The 16,235-nt window shown below is 38.5% G+C and overlaps 1 protein-coding gene across 3 annotated transcripts in view; it reads right to left on the bottom strand.

The window, feature by feature from the left end:
- The window catches only part of BBS4 (Bardet-Biedl syndrome 4), a 1,226,477-nt gene that overhangs the window by 1,153,548 nt on the left and 56,694 nt on the right, over positions 1-16,235 (bottom strand). For all 3 annotated transcript variants that reach the window (XM_044077733.1, XM_044077734.1, XM_044077735.1), the window contains exon 2: positions 8,375-8,417. In XM_044077733.1, the coding sequence (XP_043933668.1) occupies positions 8,375-8,417 (43 nt within the window). The remainder of the gene's footprint in view (positions 1-8,374; positions 8,418-16,235) is intronic.

A 16,235-nucleotide genomic window follows, 5' to 3' on the forward strand; every position in this document is an offset into this window, starting at 1 on the left:
CAAGATTACAACCAATTAACTTAAAAATGCTTTTGTCTAGTAACTTAAAAATGCTTTTGTCTAGCTTTTCTTCTCTTTCTGCACTGTAATGCCCACATTTCTTAAAAACAAAATACATCTTTACTTTAATAACTTTATCACATACAAGAACAACTAAAATACTTTACTGTAAAATATGCAATTTGTATTGTAAAAAGTTTCACAGAAAGTCTGTTAAGAAAATAAATTATTTTACTTATAGTTACCTTTTTCTTTTTCTCCTTCCCCACCCCTAAGAGTCCTTCCAAACATTAATTGCATGAAGTAAGGCAAATGCTTTTCATTTCCTCACAAGTATAACAAAATCAGCAAAGGTCCACTCTTTCCACTTATTCTTTTACAGCCATATTTCACACGTGACTGATGCTTTGCAGTCGACATTTATTCACTAATTTCCATGTTGCTGATCATCTTAATGTTCATCTCCATCTCCCAACCCCAGATTCCAGATCAATTCCATGATACTCCTGATTCTTCTGGTCAGCTCCTGTGCTCTTCTCTATCTCTCAAGCATTTCTTTGTCTTTTGGAACAGTGGAACAGGTTCCACTGGCAAATTGTGTGTTCACAGGTTCATAGGTTCGTACTAGGCTATCTGCCCTAGGGCATTTATAAGCCTAGCCAGAGTGTGTGTGGCTTTCACCACCCCTTAGGATGAGAATACTACGCCCTTTTAAGGTTTAGTTTACTGTGCCTCTGTCTAGTAGTGACACAGAGATGATCCCCGGGGTAAACCTACGATCTCCCATACACTCGTCAAGATTTCTCTTGAATAGAGTCAGTGAGGGGCTCTGCCTAACATGGATTGGGATTCTGTTCCAGAGTGTAGGGAGCCTCTGGGTTATGAATCTGTCCCTCCAGCACGTCCTATTTATTTCTGTGTTGAGGTTTAAGTCTCTTGCTCTCGTGGCTCTGGTGGATTTGGATTTACTAAGGTGGAGCATGTCCATTAATTCCGGATTGGACATGGCCTTGTACGTCAGGCACAGATCACCTCTGAGTAGGCGGTATGCGACTGAATAGAGCTGGAGTTTTTTCAGTCGGGCAGCATATGACATATGTTTAAGACCCTTTATCCTCTTGGTGAGGAACTTTTGGGGTCTTTCCAACTGCTGCAGGTGACAGGTAAGATACATCCCAAATGGGGCACTGTACTCAATCATTGGCCTGATAAGAGAAGAGTACAGGGGCACAATGACCTCTCTTGATCTAGATGTGAAACCCTTCATGATAAGGTGGGCAATATAGAAGGTCTTCCTAACCACTTTGGCAATGTGAGTGTCAAATGAGAGGTTACTGTCAACCTGGGTCCCAAGGTCCCTGATTACCTCTTCCAGATTTAATGGATTACCACCTATGTGGTAATCTGTCGGTACCTTGTTTTTCTCAAAGGGTATGACTATACATTTGTTGGCCTTCAGCTTAAGGCCATGGCTCTGGCACCAATTATCCGTTTCTATGAGGCCTCTCTGAAGGATGTTTGTGTCCGCTGGAGTATCAATTATGGCACCCAGTTTGCAGTCATCTGCGAACTTTGTCAGCCACAATCCTCCTATGTTTGCCTGTACCTCGGAAAAATAAATGCCGAACAAGAGGGGTCCCAGGACTGAGCCCTGTGGGACACCGCTTGTGACTGGCTTAGAGTCTGACATAGCTCCAGCAACTCTGACCCTGTGGGTTCTGTCCTTGAGCCAGTTTGCAACTCATCTTGCGACATATGGGTTTACGTTTAAGCTGGTGAGTTTGTCTATGATGCCCGAGTGGGGTATTGTGTCAAAGGCTTTTGCAAGGTCAAGGTAGGCTGTGTGAACTCTGCCTTACCCTCATCAATGGCCTTAGTGACTGTTTCAAAAAAGTCGATCAAGTTCAAAAGGCAGGATCTGCATTTGACAAAGCCAAATTGGGTAGGATCCAATGTCTGTAGATCCCCAATGTCTTTCCATAATGATCCTCTCCATAGCTTTGCAGACCAGGCTCGTCAAGCTTATGGGGCGGTAATTTCCAGGGTCTGTAGAAGCACCGCCTTTGTGAAGTGGTACCACTGTCGCCGTACGCCACTCTTTGGGTACGTATCCTGTAGTAAGGCTAAGATTAAACAGCAGCCTTATGTGTGGGTTTAGTTCCTCTTGGAGTTCATGTAGCACACAGCCCGGGACACCGTCCGGTCCCATTGATGCTGTGTTTTTAGCTTTAGAGAGGGCGGCTCTCACCTGGGCATCTGAGATATTAGGGAGGCTACACTCTGCTGGGATAGTTATTTCTCCTTTTGGGGAGGAGGGGGAGGAGAAATTTGCACTGAACCTGTCTGCCAGAATGTTGGCAATGTCAGTGGGTTCAGTGTATTTTGTATCATTTTGGACTAACTCTGAGCATATCTGGGAGTTTCCACCCAGGTTTCTAACATAGCTAAAGAAGGCCTTGTGGTTGTCTTTTGTGTCTTTTGCGATTTTTCTCTCAAAGTTGGCCTTGAATGATTTTATGAGTGATCGTAGTTTTTTGCGAGTACTGATCAGAGATGCCTTCCCTTTTAGGGATTTTGCTCTGTCATGTAGTAGCTTCCTCCTCCTGTTGTAGAGTTTGTTTATGGCTGGGGTCCACCAGACCGGGCGCCTGCCTTTGGGGGAATGGGTCTTGGTTTTATTTGGGATTGCATGATCCATGCATTCTTGAAGGTGCCCGTGGAAGGCATTTGCAAAGGATTCAGCAGTGTGGGTTGTGGTTTCCACTAGCCCAGGGGCCTTGAAGGATACCATTTCAGTCTTAAGAAGTGTGAAGTTGGCTTTTGAGAAGTTCTTCACTGTGGTCTTTTGTGCAGGGTGTGGGTGCGGGATGTGGATTTCCAGTGAGATTAATTTATGGTCTGATCTTACCAGAGAGGGATATACTTCCGGTGTGGAGCATTTTGTCCCCATGTTTGTGATGATCAGGTCTAGTATATTGTCTCCTCTTGTGGGAATGGTGACCAGTTGTTCCATTGCATTTGAGTTTATGAATTCTAGGAACCTTTGGGCTAGGGTGTTGGGGCTTGAGTAATGTTCCCAGTCTATGTTTGGGTAGTTGAAGTCTCCCAATATAATGGTATTTGGAGAGATATTCATACTCTCTAGTGTCTTCAGGAAGGCTGTGTGGGGTTCCTGAGTTTGAGAGGGTGGTCTGTAACATGCTACAAACTGTAAGGCAGTTTTGCCTATGGTTAGTTGCACCTGGATGGTCTCCGATGCTTCGTGCGTTGCCACTAACCTGGAGGTGTGGGTATCTTTGATGAATATGGATACTCCCCCTCCTTTTTTGGTTCGGTCCAAGTTTTGGGGACGGAAAGCATGATATGAGGTAAAACCTGATAGTGCTGGGGTGCTCTCAAGAGCCTTGAACCAGGTTTCAGTCACTGCATAGACATCGATGTTCTCCATACTGAGAAGGGCTTCGAGGGCGTGCATCTTGAGGTTTAGACTTCTGGCATTGAGCAGCATTACCCTTAGTTTTTTTCCACTTGTGTTTTCTAGGGAGGTAGGTTTGTCCTTGTGTGCTTTATTTATTAGAAGAATGAGAAGTCTCCTTCTGCTTGAGGGCTCTTTTTTGGACACAGCAGCTTGAATCTCACACCTGCCTCTCAGCATTCCATGATTACTTGAATACATTTGTTTCTCTTCTGACTATAGTACAGTGAGTACTTATTTCCCACAAACACTCTACTCTTTCCAACTTAATACTTTGTACCTTTGCCACAGTTTTGTCATCTTCATACATCTTAAGTCAACGCTTCTACAAGTAAATGTGAGAACTACAGTTATGTGTAAGGATAACAGCAGATCTTCAAAGATATCGCAGTGTAACAGTAAATCATAACACTTTCACTTTATGCAACTTATCTACTTTCTTTCCAGCCCAAAATTTCAATAGGGAGTGATGTGGAATCTCTATGACAACAGATATCTCCAATAACACCATTCCTTGGTACCAAGGGTGATGCACATGACACAGTTAAACACCACTGCAAACAGTACTTACCAGTTATTTTGTTTATTTCCTTGTAACATTCTCACGGACTTCTGATTACACAGGCTGCTGTCTTTCAAACAAATAAACATTAATCTAAAACCAAAACAGCTACAACTATGCAGAAAGTAATAAAACATTGACACTAATACAGGAAGTGAAGAATTTCCTTTTCTACCCTGTTGTGCAATCTCCAATTAGGTATATTTAAGTGTCGGGAGAGAAAACAGATTTATTCCTAGTTTCACTGAAAGTACTTTAAAACAACACATTTTTGAAGTTTCTGCATTCAAGGAAATTTGTTGCAATCTACTGACATGAATCCTAAAGATTATATGAAGTGTTATTAGAGGGACACAGGAAGGATGGCTTTACTGCTACAGTTTTACTGTTATGTTAAGTATCCTTATGCACAATTGTACTTTGTTCCTTGGAAATGGTCACTGTAACAATAAACCATAATATTCAGGTAGATTCTCAATCGGTGCTGGTATATCTACAGGCAGCTGGTACTTAATAGATGTCTTGTAGCACAACTGTGTCACGACCTATCCTAATTCTGGATTGTGTATCTAATTAGTGTTTTGCAAGTGTATACAGTAGGCCATGTAACAGCTTCCAGAAATATACTGTCAAAAGCATTTCTAAAGGATGCTGCTGAATTAGCTGTTGCCAAGGTGAACTAGTAATCTAGGATACTGCCTTGCAAAGTTTATTACACTTGTCATGACAAAAGGCAATACAGAGAGTCAACTACTTAGACAGACTCTTCTTGGTAACCTGTAGGTCTTCTCTTCCTTTTTTGAATGAGACAAAAAGTTGATTAATCTTTCTGCATTCACTGGTCCTTTTACAGTACCAGAGTTTCTTATGTACATACAACAGATGAAAATTCTCCATCATGATGGTATTTTGGATAAAAGGCTGACTGCAGACATCAGCCAGGACAACTTTTGGCATGAAGGACAGACTTATACTCTTTCAATGTGGCAAACTGGGCAATACCACTTACATACAAAATCCTGCAGCTCTGAAATTCCCCTGCCAGAAGTAAAAGCAACAAGCAAAATAGGTTTCGCAATAAATATTTTAACTCTCTTTTATCTGCAGATTCAAACTACAGATGCATTTATCTTTTCCAAAATAAAGTTGAAATCCTAAGGTGGGCAGATACGACATGTTGGTGGTCTCACCTGAAGAGCCACTTTAAAGAAAGCCTTTACAGATAGATGTGGTGTTATCCATGGGATTAAGAGCACAGAAGCAGATGCTACAGAAAACATGAAAACTGATGACTTATAGTGCTTGTTTAATTCTAACAAGGTGATTCAGCTAAGTAGCAACCTCAGTATGAGACAGCAAAAAGGCTCTATATTGTGAGGCATAAGCCATGAAATGCCTTCCACTTTGCATGCAGGATTTTGTTGCATTTGGCCTTTTAACTTCTGAACATTCTGAAAGACTCAAAGAAGAAAAGTTTTTATTAGAAAACAAAATTCTGTCATTCCAATTAGGACTCAGAGCTATGAAGTTGGTATGTACTACTCTGTCCTCTTGCTGAGTCAATTAAGTACTTGTGGAGAGATAATGGCAATGACAAATGAGAAGTCAAGTCACATCAGAAAGTAATACGATAGTCACAGCAGACAGACAGATATTAGTACACAAATTCACACATCAGCACTTGATAAACATAGTAAATTACCTTGATGTAACTATAATCAAAGACAAAGTTAACAAACATTGCTGTTCAACTTTAGAAAGACTACCTTCTCGAACAGTTACATACATTTTAAAAGCTGCCACCTCAGTACTGTAAAAATAACATTTTTAAGGGTCAGTTGGTGAGGGTGGCCAGGATGTATTCAGAATTTGATATTTTTGTCAAGAGGCAGACACAATATTTAGTGTTTTTGGAAAGAGGATACCCTGAAAGTTTTCTTGTTAAAATATGGTAGGAAGTATGTCAAGGTTGGGGTTCTAGATTTAATCCACTACTTGGAACAGAGATACCTCCTGTTGTTAGGGTTTACAATTGTGACACTAATGCAAATGATAGTTTTGTCAATTCTTTAGTGGTTACATACTTTTATTCAAAGGCTGTAAAAGATATTATTTTTAGAAATTGGAATATCTTTATAGAGTTGACAATGAAGTTTTTAAATCTGTTGTGGATTCCCCAAAATTTGTTTACAAAATGGGTAGGAATTTTAAACATGTCTGAAAATCAGATTATTACTAAGACTACCAAGGGTATGCACAAATATGGGACTTGTAGTCAATGCACAAATATCCTTGAACAGCAACCCATTAGGTTGGACATGCTAGACTATACCATATTTTCAGCTGATGGTAATCATGTAACAAAAGGGGTAGTTTGCATTGCACTTTGTTCTGGGTGTGACGGTCTCTGCATTGGCAAATCTGAAATATCTTTTCATAAGAGAATATACAAACTTATTTATGACATCTCAAAATGCAACATTAACAACACCCTTTTTAATTACACATTTAAATGTTCTAATTTCCACAAGTTTTTTATTTGGAATATTCAAAATTGTTCCCATTTACAACCAGGGAGGGTCTTGGAAAACAAGAATTGAGTACAAGGAACTTATTGTATCCGGCAACTGAAACTCAATGCTTCAGTTTTCTCCAGATTAAATAACAGGTGTCCATTTTACCATTTTTAAAATGTAGCGCTTCTAAGTTATTATCTTTTTTTTTTAATTTGGTAAATTTTCAATACATTTTTAAATACTTATGTGGTTAGTACACTACTTTATTTCTTTGTTCATCTTTGTGAATAAGTTTATGAACAGGTTTACAGGGTTGTGTTGATTTTTATATGTTTTAAATATGTTGTTTTTTTAAGGTGTTGTTTTGACAGATGTACACTATTTACAATAAAAGTATTTATTATAATAACAAGTGTGATTAACTTTTTACTTAATAGATAATTGATTCAAATTGTCACATGATTTAGCACTACCTAATTAATTCAGATTAATGTTGCATTATTTGGCAATACCTATTTAAATGTCTGTTTGTTTATTGTTCATTAATTCAGAAGAAGTCCTGAGATTCTAGTGATGAAAGTGCTTAACCATTCTTTCGATGTAGTAAACATTGAAGTTTTAATATATGACTGTATTCCCGGATGGTTGCATGACACTACGTGAGCTTTGTTTCATTATTAGTGGATTTACTAGCTGAATGGTTTACATACTTTAGTTTTTGTTTCAAAGGTTTATAATCCAGCCTATCCAAACCTGATACAGATTGCATATTTACATATTTAATTCCTTTTGTAGTTCTGTTATTATCTTCTTCTAGACTTCATTAGCCTCAGTATTTTTTTAAAGCTCTGCTCATTTTTCACCTCAGCTTTCTATTCTTTGCATAAGTTACTGGTAAATGTCTAGTATAATCATTCTTTCTTGAACCACTACCTTTTTTTCTTTTTCACCTAAGTCCTTTATCATTAGTTCTTCCTTTCTTGCACACTTTGCAAAGAAAGTTGACACAATTTCCTTTTCCTGCAAATAACACCTTTGTTTAAAAATAAATGTCTACATTTTCTTTTGCTTTTCTCTGAAATATCTCATTCTTTAAGTACTTTGGATCTTGCTTACAATCTGTTAAATTCTTTAAGCATATTTCAATATTTTTTCTTACAGTTTTCCCCAGTATTCTGGCCATACTTCCCATAGTCTGTAAAATAGTATCACCTTCTGCCTTTCCAGGAAACAGGCCATGTCCAATGGTATTAAGTTGGTCAACAAAATGTAAAGTAACTAGCTAACTAAATAAATAGTTGTTGTTGATATAGCTAATATGAAGAGGCTATTCATGTTACTGAAGCATGAGCAGCTTAGAAAGGGGAAATGCCTAAGTGTCAGGCTTTGTCCTTTACATCCTGTGGTCATTATGCTCAATGCCACAGGATCCTAGCTTATCAGTGGGCTACCTAGGTATGTGGGAAGAAGTTCCTCCAAGATTAGCTCATAAAAGTATACCTGACCATAACACACATACAATTATGGAAGACAAAAAATAAAATAAAGTAATGTAAGAGACATAAAGAAATAACACTTAGGACTATGAATCCCAAGAAGATGCACTCAGGTAGGAAACAAACATCTTTTGGAAATTAAATAGCAAATTATAACAGAAGTTAAGGTTTCAGTTTTGTGAAAAAAAACACAGAACAGAGCCTGAATTAGCACTTAAAACTCTGTGAGGAAATGCAGTATGTTTCGGATCAATTTCCTGCATCTGTATTTTATTTTATTTACTTAAATATACTAAGACACCACTTCCTCTGCCTAATGCCTTACCTTTTCTGGTGCGTGTTTTTCGAGGTTCTGCAGTCATAGGAAGCTAGAAAGAATTTCAAGAAATACTCAAATTAATTAAAATGTCACTGAAATTTCTTACCAGTAAGTTTGTAACTGAAAAGTGCTGGAAGGATGATTACTGATGTCCAAATTATCTACTCAGTATTAAACTCCTCCATACCTAACTTCTTAGTGCAAGAATCAGGGACAAGTCAAAAATAAGGGGAGGGGAACAAAGGTCTAAAAGTAGGGACATATTTTAAAAAAATGCTCTTATAAAACTTAGAAAGTTGCTAAAATAACACGCTTTGCATTAGCATACATTTTCTGAAGGATATGAAGTTTGAAACTGAAATGCCTGCCATCATTTACTGACTGCAGTCCTCAAAAGATCTGCCATATAAAAGCACACATTTTACAAAAAATTATTAGAAATATGAGTCAAAAATGTGATCATTCTGTGAAATTCAGGGCAGTTGAATGATATGAACCCCCTCCAATCAACTATTCACAAACACAAAGAAGCACTCTCACTCCTGAAGGGACAATATTCAACAACCAAACAAAAAAGCAGTAGAATAAGTAGGGTTTCATCAGCTACCTTAGCCATCCCGCTACAAATATAACCTGCAATTCCTAATAAAAATAATTCTAGAACAGGTCACAGTACTCACTGACCTTCTTCATTTCATCAGCAGCTCACAAACTCCCATGATTAATGAGTGACTCAAATATACGTACTTTGTCATCTGAAATAAACTTTTCATAAGATTCTAAAGCCACTTGAAATTTTATCAGTATGATTACAATCAGAATCATGTTTCTGAAACGGTATTCCATAGCTATCCGAAACCTTTTTACAGTACTTAATTCTACCTCCTCATCCAACCATCAATGAAAATAATACAGCTGAGAGAGATGACAGTAGACCAATATTAGCAATGCCATGTTGGCTGGCTGTAATTTCTAATACATGAGTTTTCTCACCTTGCAAAGCATGCTGATCTGGGATATTTTACTGTCAGTCTTTCCCTACCACTTGTGATGCTTGCCTACTCTTATTTCAACAAGGTAGCTAACACCCATTGGTCTAGCAATGTCTGGTACAACCAGCCAATGAACGGATAAAATGATAATTTTCTCATAGCAAGTAATCTACAAGATATATAATAAAATGTATATACAAATGCAAAAAGGGAGAATGTAATTTCCTATAAGAAAATGAACACACCATGGTAAATATTTTTTAATGTGATGACTTTAAGTGTTCAATTTGCAGAAGAAACCACACCAATTATGGATGAAAAGTAACAAAATAAAGAAGAAATATGAGCAATACAGATTATGGTGTAGCCATATCATCAGACATCTAAAGTAGAATCCAAGTGGCATAGAGGAAGGGTGCCCTTACCACAGAGTAGACTGCTTCTTCATGGTTGTTCCATTACTGTATTTCACATAAGTGTATTAACTTTTGGGAAGCTATCTGTGTATTAATATTTGAAATATGAGTGATACCCTTAGCAATAAAGCCAGAGTCAAGCAGACACCTAAGCAGTGGCAGCACAGTTGTCTAATAACTTACCATAACAGTAGATGACAACTGATCAATGTAGCAGTATTGCTTACAATTGAGAAGTATCCTGCCAAATATACTGTATATCCAGCCAATTTACAAAAGCCTGGGCTCCCTCCTCTCATACCATATATCCAGCTTCTGGCTCATGCATGAGACTACATTAGGAATGCAAGGGCAAGAAATTCCTCATAGCGTTGTACATGAGGACAGTGAGGGGAATAAGAAAAAATAGGCCCCCTCAGCAAAGTAAAAGAAAAAGGAATAAAAAAAAGGTGAGGGGAAGAGGGAAGGTGCATATACTGCAACAATTATCTATTTGGACCTATATTTTTCAGCCCTTTCAGAACTGTTAACATCCTTCATTAGATCACTGTTGTAGTATTTCTTACTAGACAGAAGATTCCCAAAGCTTTCATACTGACTGGTAGGAGCCTTAAGATGCAGAACTGGAGTCCAGTATCTCCTGAAGAATGGATCAAGGAAAACCAGTTCTGGCCTTAGAAAAGGGATGTATCTTGTACTGTTTAACAAAGGTGTGAATGGATGACCTGGTGATTGCTTTCAGAATTGTTCTTGAACATAGACCCTGTGAAAAGGGCTCCTGAAGAGGCAACAGATCAAGTAACAAGAGATTTAACCTGGTTTTGGAAAGATTCTCCATGGAAAATATAACAAAAGGATGCAGCAAGAGAAATCTACCAGGAGATGGTTTGTTTGATGCATAAGAACCCATCTTTTTTCCTTCAAAGGAAACAAATAATTGGTCAGATTTTCTTGCAAGCTTTTTTTTTTTCAACAGGATGCCTTTTGAATGTAAATTACGAGTTCTTTCACCCCTGTTTGGAGGGTTAGGAAAATGTAGGAGATGAATGGACTGGTTTAAAGAGATTTACTACCTTAGGTATAAAAGGATTAGTCCTATGGGTTACCCTGACCTTGAAAATATTTTAGTAGGTATCAAAGCCACAAATAAACCCACAAAGCAAATTGGTAAATGTCTGTATAGTTACCCACAAAGGAAATTGGAAAACTTCTGTATAGTTACTTTGCTGCCTGTACCTGGAATAAACTTCCCCATTCCCCCAGACCCCCCCAGACCTTACAGCCATCTCTATCAGTCAGTTTAAAAAAATACTAAAAGATGACATGCTTAATAAGCAGATCTGTCCCTGCCCTACTCCATCCTGACCTATTCCTCATTTTCCTTTTTCCCTTATCTCTGCTTACAGAATGTTACATTATCTACACCTGACTGTCTAAAGCAATAAATAATCTGTTTTCTCACAGTCTAACAGATATAGTGAATTGACACTCCATTACCTAACTGATTGACCATTTGCCAATGTGGTTATTGTGGCATTTCTCTCTGTGTGAATGAAACTGTTAAAATTCTTTTGAAAATAAGTCAAGATGTACTTTTGTATCTACTGTATTATTTATAGTTCTGTTATTAGTATTTTGTATTTGTATAAGTTTTACATATTTATATGTTTGGAGCTTTTCGCCTCGGGTCTCTGCTGAAGAAGGACTTTCTCACCCAGTCAGACTACAAATAAATAAATAATTAAATAAAGATGGTCTTCCAGATACAGAACTTTAAAGAAGCAGAAGAGTACAGTTCAAAAGGAGGAAGGATTAACATTTCCATACAATGTCCAGGTCCCAAAGAGAAGGAAAGGATTTTCTTGGAGGCCTGACATGAAAGATGGCTTTCAGGATTTGTTTAGCCTCATAATGTGAAGAAGAGAGGCATCCATAGGCACATAGGAAGAAAAGATTGACAAATGCCCCTTGATAGAGGAATGTGCCAGCCATGAATGAAGCAGCTCACACAAATGAGAATGTGACTATCCAGTTGACAAGGGTCCTGTCCTCTCTTACGGCACCAGGTAGAAAATCTTTTCCATTTGCAGATACAAAATTTTCTTGCAGCATGTTTTCTTATTTACTTTATTAACTGTAGCACAACCGCAAAAAAAAGGTGCCTGAAGGGGATTAGAAGCCTATAATCCAAACCATCAATTTGAGAGTTGGAGAGTGAAATGAATAAGAGAGCCTTTTTGGTATATGTGTAGGTCCATCTTGTGGGGTAATGTGTGGCAATTGTCCTTGGGTAGATGAAAAAGATGAGTGAATCAATGTAATCTAAACCAAGAGAGAGTGATCAGCAGCATTTTGATTGCCCTTTTGGATTTTCAGAAGGACCCTTAAAATGATAGAAAAGAGATGGAAGGCATAAGAATTTCCTTTTCAATGAGATTGATCAGGCATCCGATTTCCATGATTTTTTGCATGGAACTCTGAAGCAGAACAGTCTCAGCAGTCTGTGCAGAGTGTAGTGGAGGCAAAAAGATTTACCTGGGGAGTTCTCCACTCAGTTTATAGGAAAGCCTCTCTGTTCAACGTCAATTCCTGAGGGTCTGCCTTAGTTCTGCTCTGATAATCTGCCACTGAGTTCATCAGAGGTAGTATGAAAGCTGTCATAAGAAAGTGATTATGCCAAATACTAATACCACAAGCCATCATCGCTAGTCTGCAAAGATGTAAGGTCATTGGCGGGACTTTGCTCTGTCGTTTGGTAATAGACAACATGACCGTGGTATTTTTGGTCACAATTTCTAAGTTCCTAGAGACCAGAAAAGATGAAAAGTCTACAGGGCAAAGATCAGTGCATTCATTTCTTTTAGGATTGTATTTATGCCTGCCCTGCCTGGGCCAGATTCTTTGGATGTTCATGCAAACTGAAAATTTTCAACAAGCTACATCTGAATCATCTGTGGAAACCATCCAAAGTGAAGCAGAGACCAAAATAAGCACACCTGTATTAAGTGTCATCTGGTCGATCTACCAGAAGGTAGGGAAGGAAAAATTGCCCAAATGGATCTGAGGTACCACGGAATCTTCTTCATGCAGTTTAGATTCTGGCAAAGGGAATCCCAAAATCTTAAGAATTTTCTGTAATTTGGATGAATAGGATTGTAAAATAGGCATCCTTTAGATCTATGGTAACCAGACAAACCTATGGAGAAAGCACAGTAAGTAAGCTTTGGAGTGATAGCATCTTAAATTGTGGGATTTTCAGGAAAATGTTTAGGATGGTAAGTCCAAAACAGATCTTTATCTGCTCTCTTTTCTTGGTTTGTGGAACAGCCTGAAGTAAAACCTCTGTCCTTTCGGGTAAGAAGAGACTGATTCTACAGACACCTGATGGAATTACTCTGGCAGGGTTGGAAGAACCAGGTGCTACTGGCTTATAGATGGAACTGGTAGAATTTCAAAGTATATGTGTACTCTTTTTGGATGATATTTAGTACCCATGTGTCCAATGCTATCTTTCTATAAAGCTGAAAGCAGTGGGAAACTCATTTTTACAGAATGGTTGGGGTTGGCCAAGGTGCAGGGAAGAAGGTAGTTGCAAATTGGAACTTTTGTCAAAGGATCTTTTAGATTTCTTAAAGTCTGCCTTGTGTTTATCATGCCATTTTTCATTTTTTTCTCAGTATATTTTATCCCTTTTTTGCTTGGACTTTTTTTAAAGAGAGTGGATAATTCTTCTAGAACTTTGGTATGAGGACAAAAGAAAGAGCTGCTTAAAATTTTGTATAATTTCCCCATTTCTTGAATATTTGAGAAATTGCAAAGACTGCAGGCAAAGCCAGGAGTACCTCTTTAATGCAGATCCAATAGCTGCTATCCTAGAAGCATCGGCAGCATCATAAACACACTTTACTGAATGTCTTGCTACTTGTGCAGCAGAACTGAGCATACTCTGTAATGCATTTTACTGTCAAAGTAAGGAATATCAGAAATGACCTTATTCAGGTTATCAAAAATACCCAACAAATATCTGGCCATATGGGTCTTGATATTTATGAAATGGAAAGAAAAAAAAAAACAGTTGCAAAGGTATACACTTTCTTTCCAAACCTATCCATAGCCCTACTATCTTTATTATTTGGCAGAGCATTGGAAAGCTTAGAAGCCTTATCAGATTCTACTGAAATCATAGCATGTTCCAATGAGGGATTTTTTTAAACAAGTAACATATTTATTAATTTATCATTTATGCCATAAGCAATCATAAACTTATATAAATGAAAACAAACCATACCAACATATTTTCAGCTGCATACATTATACATCACTTATGTTTCCAGTCAGTGTCAGTCAAACATTACAAAGCTCATTCAATCCCTGCTTTTCGTTAAATCTGAATCTTCCTCCAAAACATTATTCTGCATGTATTGTTCCCACAATTCCCATTTTTCTATGTAATTTGCTCCTACTGTTTTTTTAAAAATCCCACTTCCAATTAATTTATTTCTGTTACTATATTCACTACTTCTGGTTTAGACTTTGATTTCCATTGTCTAGTAATTGCTTTTTTGGCAGCCGCCAGAATTAAACTCAGCAAGTCCTTACTATGTCTAGGCAATTCCAATTCTGTATCATAGCTCAAAAAATCATATCCTTAGTTACACCAATTTGTTCAGTCAGGAGTGGCAGAGAAGTATGTAAGAGTGGTACAGGATATGTACGAGGGTAGTGTGACAGTGGTGAAGTCTGCAGTGGGAGTGACCGATCCGTTTAAGGTGGAGGCAGGATTACATCAAGGATCAGCTCTGAGCCTTTTCTTATTTGCAATGGTGATGGACAGGTTGACAGACGAGATCAGAAAGGAGGCCCCATGGACTATGTTTGCAGATGACCCTGGAGAGGTGGAGCTATGCTCTAGAGAGGAGAGGAATGAAGGTCAGCAGGACTAAGACAGAATATGTGTGTGTGAATGAGAGGGAGGATAGAGGAATGGTGAGCATGCAGGGAGTAGAGCTGGTGAAGGTGGATGAGTTTAAGTACTTGGGATCAACAGTTCAGAGTAATGGTGAGTGTGGAAGAGAGGTGAAGAAGAGAGTACAGGCAGGGTGGAATGGGTGGAGAAGAGTGTCAGGAGTGATTTGTGACAGATGGGTAATAGTGAAAGGGAAGGTCTACAAGAGGGTAGTGAGACCAGCCATGTTGTATGGGTTGGATATGGTGGCACTGACAAAAAGGCAGGAGTCAGAGCTGGAAGTGACAAAGCTAAAGATGTTAAGATTTGCACTGGGTGTGACAAGGATGGACAGGATTAGGAATCAGTATATTAGAGGGTCAGCTCAGGTTGGACAGTTTGGAGACAAAGTCAGAGAGGCGAGATTGCATTGATTTGGACATGTGCTGAGGAGGGATGATGGGTATATTGGGAAAAGGATGCTAAAGATGGAGCTGCCAGGGGAGAGAAAGGCCTAAGATAAGGTTTATGGATGTGGTGAGAGAGGACATGCAGGCGGTTGGTGTGACAGAGCAATATGCAGAGGACAGGAAGAAATGGAAACAGATGATCCGCTGTGGCGACCCCTAACGGAAACAGCCGAAAGAGAAGAAGTTACACCAATTTGTTCATCCAGTATTTCTGAGAGACTAGCTTACAGGGAAATTTTTTAATTAATGTTCCCAACTACTTATTTTATCCCCATCACTCCTCCAACATTTGCAATCAACCTGAAGAAAATTCTTTGGAGTCTGTTTGGTGCACAAAAATACATATGCAAGCACTTCCAAGCAAAGATCCTACATCTTCAAGACTTTGTTGCATATTTGGAAGCCACACAAATATCCCCCATTGTTTCCTTGTGAATTGCTTAACCACTCTTTCTTCCCAATCCTTTCTAACCTCCTCTAATTCCTAAAATCATGAAATATTTTGCATACCCTACTAATCATCCCTTTTTAACAGCAGCTTCTATGTGGATTCTACTAAAAACTGTACCAGTGCTGGTCTTTCACTTAGGATTTCCCCATTTCATTCTCTTTGCTTACATTCTGATATCAATCCTTGATAGGGAAGACAATCTCTAGCCTGCAGTCCAAATCTGTTTTTAGCCTCTTCCCAGTATATTACCTTTCCCACTCTAACCATTTGCGCCCAATACCTTGGTTCCTTTGACAGTTTTCTCCAGTAAATTCTGGCCCCCCTCTTGCCTATTCTCTGTACCGCTAATTGCAGTTATCCCTAATTGGCAGAATCTCCTTTCTCCATCCTCATGTTGGCTTAGTTCTTATATTAATAAAATAGCAGAACGTATTTTAAGAATCTGTATGATTCTTGTTATTCTCCTTCAGGATCTGTATCCAAAATCTGAGTCTCTGCTTGTTTCTTGAGTTTCTCCCCATTTCATCATCATCCCTTTCCACTTTGAATTATAGCCATCTACTTGTGCTATGTATAGGAGATTTAAATGTGCA

The sequence above is a fragment of the Protopterus annectens genome, chromosome 7.part0 (assembly GCF_019279795.1).
Source record: "Protopterus annectens isolate FY-2018-M chromosome 7.part0, PAN1.0, whole genome shotgun sequence".
NCBI lineage: Eukaryota > Metazoa > Chordata > Ceratodontiformes > Protopteridae > Protopterus > Protopterus annectens.